General features: G+C 41.5%; 1 protein-coding gene across 7 annotated transcripts in view; it reads right to left on the reverse strand.

Moving 5' to 3' along the window:
* Positions 1-22,415, reverse strand: part of LOC146966996 (receptor-type tyrosine-protein phosphatase mu-like) — a 196,180-nt gene that overhangs the window by 38,675 nt on the left and 135,090 nt on the right. For 4 of the 7 annotated variants that reach the window (XM_085763830.1, XM_085763833.1, XM_085763831.1 and 1 more), the window contains one exon: positions 15,862-15,994. In XM_085763830.1, the coding sequence (XP_085619956.1) occupies positions 15,862-15,994 (133 nt within the window). Of the gene's footprint in view, positions 1-12,151; positions 12,185-15,861; positions 15,995-22,415 lie in introns of all 7 variants that reach the window. The other 3 variants (XM_085763828.1, XM_085763832.1, XM_085763829.1) reach the window with 1 other exon arrangement.

Below are 22,415 nucleotides of genomic sequence, written 5' to 3' on the forward strand. Positions count from 1 at the left end.
AGATGCACTGATGATGCTTTTCACTAAAGAGGCAACATTAGTAGTTACTCACCTGTCCAAAAGAAAAGCTACGAGCTTGACAGCAAACGTCTCGTTACTCCACAAGAGAAAAGTTGTACCAAAATTGACTTGTGTTTGACTTTTAACACACCTGAAAAACTGCGCTGGAATCACCCAGACGCAAAAGATATAAGAGATTTGCCCTGGAAGGTATTAATTCAGTATCCGCAGCTATTTGTGCGCAAAGCTGTGCCAGTTAAGACCTGCCTTTCAAACGCACTAAATAAAGACACAAAAACTGCCACCGCAATCTGTATCAGGTTTGGTAAATCACATTGCGTGTGCTAAATAAATCTATTTGCATCTACTCCTCCCAACATTTTGCGCGTTCTGACAGAAACGCCCATATTTGAATATTCATTAAGGCAAATACGCTAAATGGATTGCATGTGCAATTTTGCCCGTTTGAGAGACGCAATCCTCGGTGCGCCCGGTTAGTAGATCAGCTTTCCGTGTGCAGTCAAGTTTGCACACATTTTTATACACGCAATCCTTTAGTAGATCCGGCCCTAAGTGTTTGTTTGCTTTTTGAACATTTGAAGCTGAAATCCTGTCAGATCTGACACATCGAACTTTTAAGGATGGTGTTTGACGTATTAGGATTGTTTTCTTGGTTAAGGTGGTATGACAGGCATTGTAAGGCTTTTCATAGTAACAACATAATTCAGATTTATTTTGTTTTAGTCTCTAGTTAGGCTGTAAAGGCAGTATGGTGGATTGTGTGTGTCCTGTTGGATTACACAGTTGGATTTTAACGTGGTTTGACTGCTGGAGTTCTTTTAATGAGCTGTAACTAAACAGGAGATGAGGCAGAGTGAGCATTCTGCTGCAACTGCAGAATTTCACTCATAAATTTCTAAATTAGTTCTGCTTTTCAATATGAGCCATTAAAACTCTCTCTCTCTCAAACACACACACACACACACACACACACACATACACACGCACACACCCTGTTAAATAGCTTCTCTCTTGAGCGTCTGATATTTTTGTTCCATGTATTTGTTCCCATGTTAAGCTGCTGTTTGAGCCTGCGTAGGTGTGTGTCTGCAGAACCCCTGAGGAAGAGGAGAAGCCATCGATCCACAGACTGACCTTCATCAGTGTGATTACACTCAGCTGCGCTCATGTTTTCATTCAACTGCTTTATGTTCATGCCAATTTTTTTATTTATTTCTGAAGGCCTGTCCATAAACAAGTGTAATATTCATAAATAAATCATTGATATAATGAACACTGAGTCAGTTGTCAAGCTGTCTCCAGCTGCAGTTAGCAAGCTAGCTTGGACTGGAATGTGTTACAGTAACTGGGCAAACTGAACTGAACTGCTGTGAGAAGGTCCTGTCTGTGTGGAGGCTGCTGTTTGTGTTTCTATTGTGTTGTTGTGTTGTGCCGTGTGTCACACAAAGGGTTGAGCCTGTAATAAGGATGGGTGTCACCATCATGATTTCAATCAATTACTCCTTTCATCAATACTGGGGGTTTACAATTCAAAGTTCGATTCCATTCAGATTCTTTAGGTCAACATTCGATTCAAAATTGAGTCACGATTCAAAAATGAATCTTTATTTGACTTGAAAAACCCAGCTGAGCCTGTGCATGTTCTATCCCAGCCCTAGACCCACCCACTCGCCTTCAATGGGACGGGACCCAGTAATAATTCTTGCTGCTCCGTTTAGCCAGTGTTTACTATCACTAGCCTGTAACTGTTAGCCACAGTGCTAGCTGTAATGTAATCTTCAGCTGCGTAGTTGTGTCACTGTTTACGGAAGCTGAAGTAGTTAGTGGTAAACAAAGACCTGGACCAGGTTGGTATTTAAAGGAGACGTATTCTGCCCCTTTTCCACAAATTAAAATAGTTCCCAGGTGTCTTAAAGACATGTCTGTGACATGCTTTGGTCAAGGATCAAACATCACAGCTCTTTTCATCCTCTCTAAACAGCCCTGTTCAGAACGGCTGCTTTCAGTGCCTGTCCCTTTAAATGCAAATGAACCATTGCTTGTCCCGCCCCTTCTACTGGTACTCATAGGGGTGGTATTATGCAAATTTGAAAACTAATGACATCATTGGATGACAACTGAGGGAACAGCTTGTAAAACCACATGGATTTCAGCCCTTCTTTTTGTTAATTCTCACATTTTGGGGGCCAGAAGGCAAACACTATATGTTGAAGAGCCTTCAAAAAGTGATATTTCCATAATACGTCCCCTTTAAAATAGATTTTTAGGATTTGTGAATTGATCCCGAATAATAGAAACTGTGATTCCTGTGTGAATCATTTTACCCCACCTCTAATCAATGCTGCTCATCGATCCAGTACTGTTATCTGTACTTCTTCTGATGTTGTAAGACAAAAAAAAAAGAGTCAGTTATTCATTTTCTCATTTGTATCTGACAGACTTTCAGTGAATGCCTCACACACAGGGTCAGGGAGAGAGAGAGGTCTCACCTCACAACTGGCTGAGTGAAAACACTCATGGACAGAATGTGCTTTGGGAGATCATCTATTTTCTCAATTTCTGAAAGCAGAGATGATAACGTCAGATCTTATCAATACTCTTATCAATATACCTTTTTTTTCAATGATCCTTTTAATCCCCAGTCTGTGGTTGCCTACTTGAGGTTGTTTCCTGTGATGACGCTTCACATGAGCTGATGATATATTGATCATACTGAAAGTAGCGGTGTGTGTGTGTGTGTGTACATAGTGTTTACTCTTCCCTCTGTCCTGACTCAACTCTCCATCATATCTAAATTCATCTCTACCTCTGTTCTCCCTCTTTCATCTCCAACCATCATCTTGTATAACCACTGCCACAAAAACATCCTTTCAGCCTCTCGTCTGTCCATCTCCCATCTTCTGAATGTCCACACACACACACACACACACACACACACACACACACACACACACACACACACACACACACGGAAAAAACACTCAGTCCATTTTAAAGGCTTGATGTATTTTCTCTCTATTGCCAGTGTGAATGAAAAAAACATCCATTTGTCCGACTGCTCACACACACACACACACACACACACACACACACACACACACACACACACACACACACACACACACACACACACATACCACACACACACACACAGCAGAATTTAACCCTGACCTGAAAATGTAAAAGGAAAAAAAATACTGAAATATATAAATATAAAAAACAGGCTTTTAAACTGAAAAGTAAGACATCAGTGAAAGCTGCGTATGTCGGGGTTAAGATGGAGGACGGTGAAAGCGCCCTGAGGCGAGGCGCTGCCCTCCTCCCCCTCATGTCTCCTTTCTCTTCTTCTGTGGTTCAGTTAGACAGTAAAAACCTGCAGCGTTTCTTCTTCTCTGATTCAGACCTGAACACACAAACATCTGCAGCACACACTCTGTAAAAAGCCGTCTGCTCCTTGATACAACAAAAACGCTCCGTTCAGAGCCTTCGCAACACTTTCTCTTCTTTAAAACCTTTCACAACATTTCTCTTCCTAACGCTTTCTGTTTCGGAGCATTTCTAAACACCTGACTGTTTCTGTCTAAATGCTCCTCAACTAGGGGTGTAACGATTTGTTTTAACAACGATTCGATTTGAATCACGATTCGTGGGTTGCCGATTCGATTCAAGGACGATTTTGGTTCATTTAGAACGATCCGATCCGATCCGATTCAGTGATCTGAAATCGATTCAGTAACTTTTTAGCCAAAAATTCAGCAGTGCGACTATGAAATAAATACCTGGGTACTGGACAGTTTTCGAAGACAATGAGAAGGGAGCGGTAGCTCAAAAGCTCCCAGGTGTGTCAAATACAGTATATTCTGATATTCACAAGAGCAAAAAGGAATTATTAATAACACTATAGCAAGAGACACACAGGAACAACTTTTCTACTTATTTATATCTATGTATAGGCTACCATTAGTGCAATCTTTTAAAACCATCTGCAAAATGTTCAGCATCTGTACAACTGAGAGACTGTGTGAGTCTCACACTCTCTCTCTCTCTCTCACACACACACACACACACACACTATGGCCTATGGCTGGTTTAACGTGTGTCTTTTACAATAAAAGCTCAATAAAAAACAAACGAAAAACATATTAAGTTTGCCGTGCTTAAATCCAATGTGCAATTTCCTAGTATCGATTTAATCGATTTTTTCCCATTTTAAACGATTTTAGATCGATCCATGTCGCCAGGGAGGCCAACTTGCCGAGCACAGATCGATCCAGTTGGATAGGTATATAAATCGATTCATCGATTTTTAGACACCCCTATCCTCAACGTTTCACAGTGCCTTCACTATACATTTCTCTTTCTAATGTCTAGACATGTCTAATGTCTGAACGTTTCTGTTTCTAAACTTTTCCCAGCATTTCTGTTTCTCAACGTTTCTAATTGAGAATAGTTTATCTTCAAATATTTCTGTTTCAGAATGTGTCTAAACATTTCCATTTCAGAGCGTTAATGAATATTTCTGTTTCATAATGTTTCAGTTCCAGAATATTTCTGTTTCAGAAACACAAAATCTAAAGGAAACACCAGCACAGAAACCATGTTTCCATCCACATGTCGATAGAATTATTTTAAGATCGATAAAAACATAAATACGAATAACGCTGGTTCAAGCGCGTTTCCATCTCAGACCTTTAAATCCAATAAAAAGCCATGCGTAATGACGTCATGTGCTGTTTTGCGATCATATTGCTTTATCGAATTGTTTTCTTACAATTTTGAATGTTTCCATTCATTTTTGTACTAAATCGCAAAATAGAAGAACATCCATCCTTCATCTTTAACCGGTTATCTGAGGCGGGCTGTGGACAGGCCCAGTGTGGCCAGCTGCTGGAGTCGTTGCCTGGAAACCACTGAGCCATACGCACGCATGCTATTATAATATTATATTAAGTTCTAAGCTGCAAGCTGGTGTTTATAATGCGACATGCCTGTCATCAGGAGACAGTGGCGTGTAAACAGCGTTTTAATGCAGATGCAGCACGTGTCAAATCCTACAGACACCGGAGGAACCTGTCACCTGTGGTTTGTGATCGGCAGCGCCTGTTCACCTGCATCCTTCTTTGTTTACTCCACTGTGTCTTTAACAGCTGGATTACGTAACAGAATTGACACAAAACATGATCGCAACTCATATTTAGCCTGCCAAGAACTGTTTCCATCAGAATTTGTTGCATAAACTTCGTATCGATCAAGAGAAAATCCGGTGAGATCGACTGCATTAACTTTGTATCGATACTCATGATATTTACTCCATAAAGAATTTTAAATTTGATATAACTTAAAGGTATAATGTGTAAGAATTCCCCCCATCTAGTGGTGCGGTTGCATATCTGAACGTATTCTTGATGTTGCATTCAGGTGAAATGGGGCAGACGTCAGACAGACAACAGACGCTGCATGTAACAGGATAAACAAGCGTCTATGTAAACAAGTGGTCCGCCAGCACGAGGCAAAACAATACAGGCCTGACGTTGAGTAAAATGACATCCGGTTGGTTTGCCGACGGCCGTCTGCCTGACTGCACCTGAATGCAACACCAGTGCCTCCGTCCTTCCTCACACTACACAGTGGTGACAGTTTTAACAGGCCGAGCCCACAGCTCTGCTGAGTTTCTATGGTTACCTACTGTACGGTCACGCTGCCACTCAACGTAAAAAATGGCGATGCAACATGGCCGCCTCGGTTCGGTGCGTCGCCCACTTATGTATTTGTAACGACTTGTAACAACTCATTCTAAGGTACCAGAAAGCTTTCATTTGTATGCGGGTGAGATTCCACTTCAGTGAAATACGTATTTATGAAAGAAATATTTGATTTTTGCTCATAAAAAGCCAAATAAGTTACATACTGGGGCTTTAAAGCGAATAAAAACGTGTGGATGGAAACACACTGATGTTGCAGAATTAAAAACATTCAATCCTGTTTTTGTTGTTGAATTGAATGAAGAACCTTTAAATGTTTCAGTATTATCTTGTTAAAGCAGAGAGTCTCTCTTGCAGAGCCAACTACTCTGACTCCAAACAGCTGTCCTGACCTTTGACCTCTGACCCCCCAGTGCCCACACACTCCTTTAAAAGGGGCGAGGAACTGAACTTTCTGCAGAAAAACAGCTTTTCTATGTTTTCCTATCAGGCTTCAGTGGAAATCTGATCCGTGTGTGTGTGTGTGCATGCATGTGTCTGTGTTTATGTGGGTTTGCGTGTGTGTATGTCATGACATCATTAGTAAGGTGTCAGAGGTTGATTGATTTAGCAGCACTTAACATGAACACACACGCGCGCACACACTGCATGTCAAGGCTAATCTATGCTAATCTAATGAGTGACAGGGCAATACGGTTAGTGATAATGGATGTCAGAGCGTGGATGTGTGTGTGTTGATGTGTGTCTTTTTATGTGCAGGTGTATCCTCTCTCCTTGTAACGGTCATTTGATCAGGCAGGTTTATTACAGTCGGCTAATTCTATTAACCCCGCTCCACTGTACGCACACACACACACACACACACACACACCCAGACTCACACTCTAAATCTGTCAGCCTCCTTCAGGAACATAAAATTGACTCCTTGTCTGTGTGAACCATCCACACACTCATGTCCAGGTCTAGAGACAGAAGTCACTTGACGAGTCCAGGACAAGGGTCCAGACTGGAACTACAACAATTAATTGATTAATCAAACAATAATCAATTATTATATTAATCGTCAACTATTTTGATCAGTTTGAGTATTTTTCTAAGGAAAAAAAAGTCCAAATTCTCTGATTCCAGCTTAAATGTGAATATTTCTGGTTTCTTTGTTCCTTTATGACTGATAAACTGAGTCTCTCTTTGGTTTGTGGACAAAACAAGACATTTGAGGACGTCGTCTTGTGGTTTGGGACACTGACTGATCATTTTCAACATTTTATTGACCAATCGTTTAAATAATCAACAGATTAATCAATAATGAAAATAATCGTTAGTTGCAGCCCTATAGTCCAGACTCTCTGACCCAGACCATCACTTTCTCCACCAGAATTAACAGTTTTTTTTTTCTCAAAATAGGCTTTATGCACAGCTCCACTACTTCCTGAACTTAAACAAGCTCCTTTATTTCCTGTCTTACATTATTGGACATTGTTGTGACTACTGAGGTCAGAGTCAGACACACCTGGATTAGTTTGTCCAATATTGTAAGACAGAAGAAATAAAGGAGCTTGTTTAAGTTCAGGAAGTAGTGGAGTTGTGCATAAAGCCTATTCTGAGTTTAAAGTCACAACTCTGAGAAACAAAAAGTCAGATTTTATTTCCACAGTGGCCCTAATCCTCTTCCGTACCCCATCAGGAGTTGTTGCTGCATTTTATTCCTATCACGTCTCCCTATTGCATTAATGTTAATATGAAGTTAATATTAACTAATACATGCTAAGTCATTGCCATTGCGAGACGTCTAGGACAAAATCCATTTATAAACTGATTATCAATATGAGTAACCCCCTGTAACCATGGTTACTGCAGTAAAATGCAGCTCTGAGATGCTAGAAGACATTAAGATTAAAGGTGTGTAGTAAAACTTTATTGTTTTTTTGGACCTTAATCTGGCTGAGACGTGTTGAGCTTTCTGTCTCAGTGAACTGAAAGGTAACAAGTGTGTGTGCGCCGCTCTTGGAATCCACACTGACATTAACACAGTGAATATTGCACAGCCAACAGCTAACAGCCCCTGAAGGGTTAGTATTCTGTATTATGCCACCGGTGAACAGGTGAATCAGACTCATGTCTCATCTGAATGTAACTGTAGGTAAATACCGCATAAACAAGCACCAGTTTAATGTGTGCGTACAGATGTAATGCAGCTGTTAGACACACGCACACAAACACATATAAACACACACACTGTGACCTGAGGAGGAGTGTGTGAGCACTTCCTGTCTCCCTGAGGAGGCGTCGGTTCAGATAATTCAATCCTAACCTGGAGGGAGAGGCAGCATTCTCTGCTCCATCTCTGTATTTATGGATCAATATTTATATCTTTATTTTCTGATCCACCTTGAAATGATGGAGCAGAGCAAACCCTCAGAGATGAAGCAGGAAACTGGAGGAAACTAAAAACCATGTAAGTGAAACTGAAGCTGAACCAGTTAATGCCACAGGACGAGCTGAGAACAGATGCTGCTGTCAGATGCTCTAAACACTGATCCTCTCCTCTGCTTCTTTAACCAGAAACAGTCAACATGAAGCACAGTGCTGAGACACAACACTACACAGTCAGGTCTTAAATGACAGACAGTTACACACTCAAACTAAACAGAAAGTCGTCTTTAAATACAACATGACCATCAATGGAAGCAGAACGCACAAGCTGAATGAACTCAATACAAGAGAGACAAATCTAATGACTAGACTAATCAACTGTCTAGCTAATGAGTTAGCCCTCATTGATGGTGTCAGTAGCTAGCTGTGGTGTTCCTCAGGGTTCCTGTTTTGGTCCTATTCACCACTTTCCGTAGAACGCCGCTGGGCGTCGCCATGACACTCAATTCACCGACAAGTCGGTTTCGCACTTCTGTCTCACTTCAAGCAGAATGGAGCTAGCCTAGCAGTCTGTCTTAGAAGTGTTTTTATTATTATTACAAGTTCATAGAATGTCCGCCGGTACGGCATGTGCTGTTGTTGGATGCACAAACAACTCAAGGAAAGTTAAAGATTTTATGAATGGAGCCTGTAACGACCATAAAGCCAATCACAAGAGTTGTGGATGTCCGGTTGCTACGTTAGCTGCTAGCTGTTGCTACGTAAACAACCGACTTCCGGGGTGGTGTGACGCAATGGATCATGGGAAAATAAAGTGGTGAATATAATTGGCATTAGAATGTTAGTAATTTAAAACATAAACATTTTAAAGCTGGCCTGTGGAGTTTATACATATAAAACAATGTCCGTTACATTGCAGCCACTGCCAAACGACTTATTAGGATGATCATTGAACGCATCTCCACCACACAACAGTCCCTGGTTTACCCAGGAGCGCAATTGCCTCTGAGGAGCGACTTTCCCGCGCTGTCGCACAGGGAATTACGCATGCAACGCAACACGTTCGGATTTGACGTAGGGTTTAGAGCGCTGGTAAACAGAAGAGAAGAAGAACATGTTATCTTATTTTTGTCTAGTCTGATATGCAGCCGGTGGAAGCACTGACACTGCAGCCACCGGAGCGGAGGAGACCCGACGGCGGATTCTATCCCGCCCCCCTCCCCCCCCGACACGCACCGCACCGTACCTGGAGAGATCCGCCCGGTGAGCGCGTTCAGAGTCGACCACCGTACCCCCCCTCTCGCTGACCTCCGCGGTCCTGGCCCGCACAGGTACCAGGAGACCAAGACCCCCTGTCATGTCGGTCCTCCACCCTCTCTGATCCGCCGCAAGTTGCAAGAGCCCTGCGGAGCCCAGTCTCTCCCTCCTCTCCCACACTTCAGCACCTGTCCTGGGCTACAGCTTGGCTCGCTCCACCGTCCTTTACTTTTGAAGTAGCTATAACTAATAATAATGCAACGTATAGCCTAACTATACACGCGTATGAGTGATCAGAACAGTAAATTGTTTACACTACTTTTAAAAGGAGTAAAGTCATTTACGAGGAGCGAGCCGAGCCGACACGGTGCAGCCCAGGACAGGTGCTGAAGTGCGGATGAGAGGAGTGGACAGACCGGGCAGGAGCAATACAGAGGCGTCTCGTCGGTCCTCGGCCGTCTTTAATGTCCCGAGACACCTCTTTCAATCCGTTTAAGGTTATTTGTTTGTGTTTAGAGAGGCTATATTTGCTTAGAATATTTTTTGGCAACCAGAAAAGCAATGTTTGACCCGGCGTGGCGGCGCCATCACACTCGCTCGCAAAAAAAAAGACAAGAAAAAAGGAAAGAAAAAACGCACTTACACACATTTTGGAGGAGGGAAGCGCGTCACAGCATCATTTTTATTAAATCATAGTTTTCTCTAAATTAAGACAGTGTGCGGGACTATTTTTCACCCAGCCCCCCCCCAAAATGTAGGCCTAAAAATATGAAAATAAATTGCGTGTAGGCCTAGATATCGTTTAGGGATTTTTTTTTTTTTTTTTTTTTACTAAACGTTTACAGTTTCATTCCGTGTAAACGTTTACACATGTATAAGGTCACACCCCTAAATAAATGCCAAAGCTGAATGACCACAACTTTTTTTTCTCTTCCTACTTCGCCAGTCACCTGGTTGCCTGGTTACCTGCACTTACCGTTCGGGGAGGGAGGGAGGGAAGGGGGGGGTTCAACGTCATCGAACGGCGCAGGCTGACTGTTGCAGTAGCCTACTCGAAAAAAAACACGGCTGATGGCTCATAATGAGCAAAGCTCCACAGGGCAGCTTTAAATCAGCGAAACTTTGAGATAGAAAAGATTCAGTCACACAAAATCTGACATATGATGTTAAAAAAAAAAGTGTCTGTATTTACAGATCAGTGTAATCATCTCTTTAGTGTTGGCTTTAACACCTTTTCAAATTAAAATGACTGATTTAACTGTAAAATAAAATTCAACTTTTAATTATGTCATGTTATAAGCTTTCAGCTGAATGTGTTCATTTCCTCCTTTAAAAAAACATTTTAAAGTGGTTTCATTTAGTTAACATTATAGAAGTTAATCATAAAACTTTGGTTAAAAATAAATAAGAGAGAGAGAGAGAGAGAGAGACTGATTCTAATTTCATTACGTCTGTTCTCATCTAAACAATTATTGTAAGAAATATATAACAATAATGATAATATATATACAGTAAATGTTCCTTGTTTAGAATATTTCACTTCACTATTTTTAACAGTCTGGCTGCCCCCTCCTCCTCCACTACTAAATGACTCTGTGTTCAGTCGCTCATTAAACTCATGTCAATATCAGAGGTTAAAGGAGAGGTTTTAGGGCATGAGATCAGTGTATGGCAGGGATGTCAAACATGCAGCCCGTGGGCCAAAACCGTCCAGTCCGGCCCGCAGGATGAATTTAACAAGTGTGAAAACTATATTAAAGACAGAAGTGACATAATATTGTTAAAACTGCATGTGTTTTTCTCATGAAATTTCAGGTTGTTCATAACATGTTTTGTAAAAGGATAGTTCATTTAATGTAAACATCTTAATAATGTACTTCTTTGCACTAAAACAAAGAGAAACATTAAGAGTTCATTATTTATAAGTTATTTTGCTCTTATTTTACCGGTCTGGCCCACTTAAGATCAAATTGCGCTGAATGTGGCCCCTGAACTAAAAGGAGTTTGACACCCCTGGGTATGGGATCTAAGATTTGGGGTCTGGGATCAGGGGTTTATGGTCTGGGATTAGGGGTTTAAGGTATGGGATCAGGGGTTTAAGTTCTGGAATCAGGGATTTAAGGTCTGGGATCAGGGGTTTAAGGTCTGGGATCAGGGGTTTAAGTTCTGGAATCAGGGATTTAAGGTCTGGGATCAGGGGTTTAAGGTCTGGGATCAGGGCGTTAAGGTCTGGGATCAGGGGTTTCTGGTCTGGGGTCAGGGGTTTAAGGTCTGGGATCAGGGGTTTAAGGTGTGGGACCAGGGGTTTAAGGTATGGGATCAGGGGTTTAAGGTGTGGGCTCAGGGGCTTAAGGTCTGGGATCAGGGGTTTAAGGTGTGGGATCAGGGGCTTAAGGTCTGGGATCAGGGGCTTAAGGTCTGGGATCAGGGGTTTAAGGTGTGGGATCGGGGGCTTAAGGTCTGGGATCAGGGGTTTAAGGTCTGGGATCAGGGGTTTAAGGTATGGGACCAGGGGTTTAAGGTCTGGGATCAGGGGTTTAAGTTCTGGAATAAGGGATTTAAGGTCTGGGGTCAGGGGTTTAAGGTCTGGGATCAGGGATTTAAGGTCAGGATCAAAGGTATGGGGTCTGGGATCAAAGGTTCAGGGTCGGGGATCAAAGGTTTGGGGTCTGGGATCAGGTTTAGGTTCAGAGGGGTACAGTCAGGACACATTCAGAGTTTGATGCTTGGATGGAGGTGACAGGTGAGAGGTGAGAGGTCACACAGGTGAGGGCTGAGGGGTCACACAGGTTACTTACAGGTAGTAAGTGTAGGAGTGAGAGTTTCTTCGTCTGAGTGGAGGGGGGGCGGAGCGGAGGGAGGGATGAAATGAAGGGAAAGAAAAAACAGAAAAACAGAAAAAGGAAAAAACAACAGATTAATCAACAGAACAGATGAGTTCAGTCATTCTGTGTGGAGGTGGAGGAGTGGAGGGCTGTGATTGGCTGGTACAAGGTGTCAATCATAGTGTGAAGGGGAGGGGTCTGATTGGTTAACGAGATGGAAGTGTGGAAAGACAGATATCAACAAACACACGCACTCACACACAAGAACATTAGTGAGAACTGGATTTAAAACTGAGGTGAGTCTGTATCCTCTGCATTATGTTCTATATATACTTCCACCATACATTAGGGTTAAGATCAGCACTGTTTGTTGGTCATGTCACTGAGTTGCTTTCCCTTTCCTGAAGCAAACTTTCATCTCTTATTGCTCAACAAGAAGCATTATCATCCTGTAAATGGCTTCTTCTTCACCAAATCTACGCTCAACTGATAAAAAATTCCAAAGTACACCTGTGTATTTACTGTAGAGGTAGTGACTGCCATCTCCTCTGGTCCTTTACCTGACATACAACTAGGGCTGGGACGATATGCTTTTCTCCCAGAAAATTTCTACGATTTTTTTTGGATGGCGATTCGATTTTAAATTGCGATTCTACGATATTGCCGATTCTCTTGATTTTATTCTGCATTTTTAACATTTATCTGCACACAAATACTGTAGAAGCCTATAAATTAACATACTCCATTATAAAGTGAACTTAAACCCTTTTCAAAACCTGGACTCTCTGTATGTAAAAAAGGCTAACAAATGCACATTGCACAATATTTAAAAAAAAAAAAAAAATCCCCCAAAAAATCGATTTTTGAAAAAAAAAATCGATTTAAAATTTTTTCTCCCACCCCTATATACAACCCTGTATCATCACTGACTATGGGAAACTGCTTGTTTTCTTCATTTTTATATGTTTCATTGGAACAGCAACAAACAAAAGTTCCAGCGTCCTCTCCTTGTCTGATGCAGATTCACGGTTCATCTCTAAATATCACCTTCATTCAATCATCCATGACTGCCTCTCTTTGCTCACTCTGATCTCATCCTCCTCTGTTGACGTGTTAATTATACTTTTTGTTAACATTCCTGTGTGTAAATCCATTTCCTTCAGCTCATTTCTGAGTTTGGTCACAATCACACTGCTTTGAGTTTTCTGTCCTTTGACATCTTTGCGTTAACCTGTACGTTTCCCTTTTACAACCGTCCTCCCTACCTCCAGTCTGCACTTGCTCTTATTTTAGACACAGCTGACTGGGAACAGCCGACCTCTTTTGCTTCACTCTGTGTTGAATTAGCTTCTTGAAGGAGTTTTATCATCCTTTCCATTGTTTCAACTGACAGCTCTCTTGTTGGGGCCATGTTTCCTGTCAATCAGTCAGATGCAACAGCTCGTTAAGGTCTGCGTGCATTCTCTTTCAACTGCAGGCTAATTTGCATATTTAATCTTGTGCAGGTGTTTGGTTTAGAAATGCAAATTAGAAAGTAATTCCATATCTTTTTTCCTCATCTTTTCATCTTTTATTCATTCCATAGTTTTTCCTCTACTTGAGCTGTAAAATGTGTGCCATTAATTACAACATTTTGTTAAGGAATGTTTAGCAAAGTCACAACATTAAGTGGTTAAATAAAATAGTTTTGTGTTAGTTGAATGGAGATCCTCCAAGAGAAGTGAGTCCATAGTTTTTGTCAGGGGTGCTGTGCACTAAGGATATTGTCATCTTAAAGGGACAACGAGGAGTTTCTCCATCGGCAGAACGAAAAATTCCGCGACAATAAAAAAGTCTCATATTAATGTGGATGAATCTACGCTACCCACACTTGTTAATGGGCCCATTTTCGATAAGTATATCGTTTTGTCTCTATCGTTATTTTGTTATTATTAGTGGTGGTGGAAATGCTGGGCGAGCCGACCAGTGTTTCCTTACTTTCGGTTTTGCGGACGCTGCCCGGTGAGTCATGAGAATAACGCCGCCGAATCGGCGTTTATGGTGGGAACTACGACGGTATGTGATCGTCTTTGAACCTCTGACTTTAATTCTTGATGAATGAAAACATCAGTCTGTCTTGCGCCGGTCAAAGAATTTCACGGTGTGCGGAGGCTCATAAATGTAGTGTGAAAACACTTCGCTTTTCCAAAACTCCTCGTTGTCCCTTTAAATGTCCTTTCAGAATAAAGCTCCAGAGAAACAGAAGCTGCAGAACTTAATTGGGAGTTCCTGTTTTTAAGATCCCTCCAGTTTCACAGTGATCCGGGGATAGTTGTTTGAACATCATGATACACTGCAGACTCATCACAGCTGATTCAACTGCTGTTAATGAGACTTTGAAAACACCCCACAGGAACTAGTGTTTTCAGATGAAACCCAGACATCACAGTGATGCTCTGTCCTGCAGCTGTGGACAGAGAGGCTCTGCTCTATGTCCTGTCTGATCAACCTACAGCCAAACACAGCTTCAATCTGCAGCTTCCTGTTCTCACTCTGCTGTAATGAGTCTGACCTCCGTCTTGTCACAGAGTGGAAATCAAACACACCCTGTCAACATTAAAAATCTCATTAGACACCGAACAACCGCCTCTCTCGTTCTCCCTCTCTCTAATATCTGTAACAGAGTTCAGAGCTCAATCGACCCGACAGACGAGTCCAACTCAGACTCCACGTTGTACCAACACTCACACTGTGTGTGTGTGTGTGTGTGTGTGTGTGTGTGTGTGTGTGTGTGTGTGAAATATAAATGTGTGTCTCTCTGTAGCCTGAAGCCATTCAGCTCAAGTCGACTCTGGAAAAAGAAGAATAAAACACTCTTTCATCTAAATTTCTCTCTCATCTTCAACGTTCTCCAAACACAGAAGCTTTTCTCTCTGTGTTTAAGTGTGTGTGTGTGTGTGTGTGTGTGTGTGTGTGGAGGATAAATCATGTGTGTATGCTGTGTATATATTAGGGTGTGCGTGTCCCAGCGGGGCTGTGTGTTTGATGTTGAAGAATAAAGCCAGTCCACATACAGTTTAATGGTGATTACAGCTACAATCTGCTCCATTATTCATCCTCATCATCCTCTCTGTCACTGAGTGTGTGTGGAAATGATTGTGTCTTTGATGTGACTTCATTTATCCAAAGTCCAGATACACATGTGTCCTGACAATCAGGCCAGTGTTACAGTACCAGTGCAGTGTGTGTACTGTTCCTTTAAATGAGGAATGTGACGTGAAATTCACCTGGATGGCTTGATGAATTATTGACCCCTAATCTCTAATCTCTAGGATTAAGAAATCAACCTGACCTACAGCATAGGGAGAAAGGAAAAACCAAGGTCTAACTATGACCTGTTTTATACATAGAGCCATTTCATATCAATGGATGTTCAGTCTAAAGCATGGTGTGGTGACCAGGACACCACAGCATCATGCATTATTATTGTATTTCATTATTACATGTAATTAGATGAAAACACTTGGTTGGATTTTAGATTATCTGTTATTACAACTGAATGAAGGAGTTGTTATCAAAAAATAATAAAATAAATAAATAAACATCAGATAACTGCAGTCATCCAACAAACAAACAAACAAACAAACAAACAAACAAACAAACAAACTGGACATTTGCTGTGTATGTGTGTGTATCATTCTTACCTCTTCTTCATCAGCAGTATGACTCCGAGGAAGATGATGATGAAGAGCAGGATGCCGGCGATGGCTCCAGCGATCTTCACCGTGTGATCCGACTGATTCCCCTGGTCTGGTTCTGGTCTCCTGGTCGCAGCTCCTGAAACGTCAGCAGTAGCTTCATCAGATAACTCATCCACCACTAACCTGTTAACTACCTGTTAACTACCTGTTAACTAGCTGTCCAATACTGTTACTACTGTTAACTACCAGTTAAGTACCTGTTAACTACCTGTTAACTAGCCGTCCAATACTGTTACTACTGTTAACTACCTGTTAAGTACCTGTTAACTAGCTGTCCAATACTGTTACTACTGTTAACTACCTGTTAACTACCTGTCTAATACTGTTACTACTGTTAACTACCTGTCTAATACTGTTACTACTGTTAACTACCTGTTAACTACCTGTCCACCACTGTTAACTACTGTTAAAAGACAATTCCGGGCGAATTCAACTCTGGGGTGTATTTTCATATCATTTTAGGTCTAAAAGAATGAATCTGAAGATTTTCAGTTTAATCGCTCCTGTTTTGCGGTAGTTGCATCTGTCCCCGCGTCCCCACGGCAGCAATGAATGGGAGTGGATGTAAGTTCCGCTGTTTAGGCTGTTTCCAGCCCTCAAAGCCGCAATTTTTTTCCACAGACAGCGTCAGATGGCTGCTCAAACATGCACCGAGAAGTTTATTTACTTCAAGCAAGCCGACATGTTTGTAAAACTAGATCTAATTCAAAGTCTCCCGGAGTCTCGCGCGAGCCCGAAGTTGCAGTGCTGGTGTATTCAGGCGCAGTCGGAGCTACCAATTGTGTCATAAACACAGGAATATCAACTCTTTACTTGCTTGAAGTGTACATTTTTTTCCACAGACAGCGTCAGGTGGCTACTCAAACATGCGCCGAGAAGTTTTTTTTACTTGAAGCAAGTAAAGAGTTGATATTCCTGTGTTTATGACACAAACGGTAGCTTTTCCCACTGCATGTGAACACACCGCGCACGGCAACTGGGTCTCGCGCGAGACTCCGGGAGACTTTGAATTAGATCTAGTTTTACAAACATGTCGGCTTGCTTGAAGTAAATAAACTTCTCGGTGCATGTTTGAGTAGCCATCTGACGCTGTCTGTGGAAAAAAATTGCGGCTTTGAGGGCTGGAAACAGCCTAAACAGCGGAACTTACATCCACTCCCATTCATTGCTGCCGTGGGGACGCGGGGACAGACGCAACTACCGCAAAACAGGAGCGATTAAACTGAAAATCTTCAGATTCATTCTTTTAGACCTAAAATGATATGAAAATACACCCCAGAGTTGAATTCGCCCGGAATTGTCCTTTAACTACCTGTTAACTACCTGTCCACCACTGTAAACTAGCCTACCTGTTAACTACCTGTTAACTACCTGTCTAATACTGTTACTACTGTTAACTACCTGTCTAATACTGTTACTACTGTTAACTACCTGTTAACTACCTGTCTAATACTGTTACTACTGTTAACTACCTGTTAACTACCTGTCCACCACTGTAAACTACCTGTTAACTACCTGTCCACCACTGTAAACTACCTGTTAACTACCTGTCTAATACTGTTACTACTGTTAACTACCTGTTAACTACCTGTCCACCACTGTAAACTACCTGTTAACTACCTGTATAATACTGTTACTACTGTTAACTACCTGTTAACTACCTGCCCACCACTGTAAACTACTGTAAACCACCTGTCCAATACTGTAAACTACTGTTAACTACCTGTCCACCACTGTAAACTACCTGTCCACTGCTGTAAACTACTGTTAACTAATGCCAATACTGTTAACTACCTGTTAACTTCTGTTAACTACCTGTCCAATACTGTTAACTACCTGTTAATTACCTGTCCACCACTGTAAACTACTGTTAACTACCTGCCCACCACTGTTAACTACCTGTCCAATACTGTTAACTACCTGCCCACCACTGTTAACTACCTGTCCAACATAATTAACTACCTTTAACTACCTGTCCACCACTGTTAACTACCTGCCCAATAGTATTAACTACCTTTAACTACCTGTCCACCACTAGTAACTACCCATTCACCACTGTAAACTAGTAGTTCACACCAACACTAACATTATCTACCACTCTTTGTCTTTTGACCATTAACTCCATTTCCTGAAAGCTGGAAATAACCCAGTTATGTGTAATTAGATGAAGTGGGACTTTGTAATGAAGTCAGGTGGTGTGGCTGATAACATGGTAAGACTGGTAACTCTGGTAACACTGGTAACTCTGGTAACACTGGTAACTCTGGTAAGACTGGTAACTCTGGTAAGACTGGTAACTCTGGTAACACTGGTAACTCTGGTAAGACTGGTAACTCTGGTAACACTGGTAACTCTGGTAACACTGGTAACTCTGGGCCGTAGATGCTCCATACTGCAGGAGTCAAGCAGCTCCTGTCTTCATCACAACAAATGAGATGTGATGCAGCTGTTACATCTGTGTCATGATGGTGTGCAGGAGGAGCAGCAGCCTGAGACTGAAGACGAGGTGAAGATGATGTGAGGGACGGAGCAGAGTCCTTCTCTGACTGAATAATGTGATGGGATGTCAGCGCCATGAAAAACCCATTACCCTGCTCCGTGAGGGTGTGTAAGTGGATGTGTGTGTGCGTGTGTGTGTGTGAACGAGTGTCCAGGTGTAATATCCTTCCAAATGACTCGGTAGATGAGAAACGTTCAGGACACGACGTCGCTGTTGAGCTGTGTAATGTGTCATTTTAGACCTACTACACTTTTCCAATCAGATGCTGACAACAGCTATCAGTCACTGTGTGTGTGTGTGTGTGTGTGTGTGTGTGTGTGTGTGTGTGTGTGTGTGTGTGTGTGTGTGTGTGTGTGTGTGTGTGTGTGTGAGAGAGTGTGTGTGTGTGTGTGTGTGTGTGTGTGTGTGTGTGTGTGTGTGTGTTAAACTGGTCATGACATAAATGGAAAAGTAGAAACAGCTTTTTCACCCTGCCTCTTTTGTGTGTGGTTTATGGCTTCAGAGAATGAAAGCATAAATGAAACCTGTCTAACCAGCCTAACCAGTTCAATAGTGTAACCAGTTTAACCAGCTCTAACCAGTGTAACCAGTTCTGCAATGTAGCTAAAGGATCAATCATGGTCTTTTCAGCAAGAATTACATTCTGCATTCTGTTTCTGCTCTGATTTTATTGTGAAAGTCCTGACCAGAAGTTGTGCTTTATATCTATCTAAGGCTTATTTGGCAGCTTGTCTGCTCACATTTATTCTTCATCCATAACTCCAGCGTGTTGGACTGTAAACTGGTGACACTTGTTCTGCTTCAGTGGAGAATGTGCAGTTTCCACGCTTTTAATTACATCATCTGTACGATTCAAATACATAAATACATGCTATGCCAAAATAACATATAGGATCCATCCAAGTCTAACCAGTCAAACCAGTTCTACAGTCTGACCAGTTGTTACCATTCCAACCAATTTACTGAGTTCTAACCAGCTATTGACAGTCTAATTAGTGTAATAAGATAGGGATGTCATGATTATACATTTTCTTTTTTACATTGATTATTGTCAGAAATAATCACGGTGTTAGGATTATCACGCTAATTACGCATTAAAGCAGATATCAGCTTCACGGCCGTTTCGGCTAATGCTGCGTTCAAGGCAGGCTTTTGAAACCGTAAGTTACAGCTTCAAGTCACAACTACGACTTGGTAGCGTTCCAGGTAACCCGTAGCTCGTGTTTTTACCGTCCTGTTGTCTGTGAAAGTTCCCTATAACGGCCACTCGTAACTTCCGACCCGTGAACTCGTACCAGATCGAACTGGTATGACTTCACAGGAAGGAAAAACACAAAGTACGAGTTTCCTTGAACGCACCATGAGTTAGCAGCCCCCGCCCTTGTCAGGCATCAATTGGTCCTCGTGCTACGTCACCACATTCACGCGCATCCCTTGGCTGCACACACAGCCCTTCATGCCGTTCTCTCCCCGCATTGGATAACACTTGTATCCCACAAGGAAAATTTTCTCCTCGGGTTACAGCAGAGTAGAGTGACGGAGAGACTCGTGTTTAGGCTGAAATACTTCATGTAAGTGATTGCTGACGGAAAATAGGACTATTTAGGACTTATATTAACAAAAACATTCCACTGATATCTGCTTTAATTAATTTCACAACACTATGAATGTGTAAAATCAAATATAGTCAAAATATAATTACATTACTCATTGTTTACACAAAATATTTCAAGTGTCTATTAATATATGACCATTTATTAATCCCCCAGGGGAAGTGTTTGAATTATTCAGGTCATAAATTGTTATCTATACCAAATGTTTACATTTATTTTAATCGTTTTTGTTGTTGTTTTGTTTTGTTTTGTTTTTTAATACAAAAGACACACTAACATTTAAACTCCTACCAGTTCAATGTTACGTTACTTAAATGGACCAGTATCTGTGCATTTACCTTTACTTTGGCGCACATCTGCTGATATGGTTCTGACATCATCTCATTTGGGAAGTAACGGAATTTAGGAATCTTTGCGATTAATTAATTGTGGCGTTTAATACCACGATTAATTTTTGAAAACAAGTAATCATGACATCCCTATAATAAGACCAAGTCAGAAAAAATCTAATTAGTTGAGTTCAGTCCAATTAGTTGTAACAGAACCAGTGTGGCCAGTACAGCAGCAGTTAATGGAACCAGTTTCCAGTAAGTCTGTTTCTGTATTTTGTCCTTTCAAGGTCAGACCAGATCCACTATCGTCAGCTACCTCAGTTTCATTACACACACACACACACACACACATGCACACGCACATGCACACGCACACGCACACGCACACGCACACGCACACGCACACGCACACGCACACGCACACACAAACACACTCTCTGAGCCAACACCCCCTTGGAGGCAGAGTAAGAGCTGCTGTTTTCAGTTTAAAAGCTATCAAAACACTGCTTTGAAGACTGAATTTCTTTGTGTGTGTTTGTGTGTGTGTGTGTGTGTGTGTGTCACAGTAGGCCACAGAGAAGCTGTTTTGTATGTGAAAGTGAAGCTGTTTTCTGCTTCAGGGCTTCAGCCAGTCACATTGAGTGGGAGGTGTGTGTCTGTGTATTAATGTGTCTTTGTGTATATGTCTGTGTGTGTCTGTGTGTGTGTGTGTGTACACAGCGAACAGCTGTTCAGAGTGTTTTAGGCCTGCTGGTGACACGAGCTCTCCCACACACACAGACACACACCATGATGTATATTTATGTGTGGGTAAACAGTCAGAGGAAAGTTTCCACCTTTAGGCTGGTAAATATTTAAATGTAATTTTCAGCCAGCTGTGAATCAAAGTGTGTGTGTGTGTGTGTGTGTGTGTGTGTGTGTTCTGCTGTCTTTTGTGTATTAATAAAAAACAAAACAAAACATGAGATTGACGCACATGTAGTGCAGGAACAAAATGATGGTTCTCATGTATCCTATTCCTGACTGAGCTGAACCCTGAGCCTGAACCCTGAGCCTGACCTCACACCTGAGTCTCAACATGCTGCTACAGTATCACTCTGCTGTTTCACTTCCTGTGCATCAGCTCCAGAAATCCACTTAGAAACCAGAGAAACAGAAGCTGCAGAACCTCATCGAGAATCTTCCTGTTTGGCGAGACACTACAGGCAAAAAACACAGTTTTTTCATGCACTGATCAATTTTGAGATTTTGGGCTATTATTCTTCCTTAACATGTATTCTTTCAGAAAAGTCAAAAGAAATGGTAGAAAATACACATCAAGGTGGATATTTTACTTCATTTTGTCTCTTTCGTAGATTTCTCCTAAATTCACCAAAAGTTAACAGCTATACTGTGACATACTGTGCTGTGTCTGTTGTCTGACCCATGTCATGTCAGGTATCATTGTAAAGCTCTCTCTCTCCTGAACAATGACGTAGGCTCCAAAAATTGTCATCTCCTCTGTATCTGCAACCAATCGTAAAAGTATGATTTACATTAACAATCTATGGAATTTTACAGTACAAGTTTTTAAAGGCCGTTTTCTCAAAATGAGTTTTTCCTCAGATTCTGAGCTAGAAATCTCCACTTCAGCAGCACTTACAGACACCAAACCTTCCAGTTTCATTTCTGTCTATATTCTGAAGGTTTTTACAGAGGGGATTGTTGATATATCATTCACAGCCTCATTTATACAACATTTTATTCCTAAAAACACGGCAAACTGAATTTTTTAGGGCTGGTGACAGTATTTTCTCATTTACAGAGTGATAAAAAGAGAAATCCAAAATCCCCTCTGTAAAAACTTCTGACTCTAATATGTCAACAAAATAAAACAAGAATTTTGAAAGGGGCTTCATCCATTGTTCAGATTTCTGTTCTGAAAATGTATGCAAATTTGTGCATATTTCATCAGATATTGCCTCATTTACATATTTAAACATACAATTTGACAAAACCTGTAATACAAAAAATATTTGTCTTAATGTAAGTGATAAACTTGGGAAGTTTCAT

Source organism: Trachurus japonicus, chromosome 20 (genome assembly GCF_045865225.1).
Source record: "Trachurus japonicus isolate A0001 chromosome 20, Traja_1.0".
Taxonomy (NCBI): domain Eukaryota; kingdom Metazoa; phylum Chordata; class Actinopteri; order Carangiformes; family Carangidae; genus Trachurus; species Trachurus japonicus.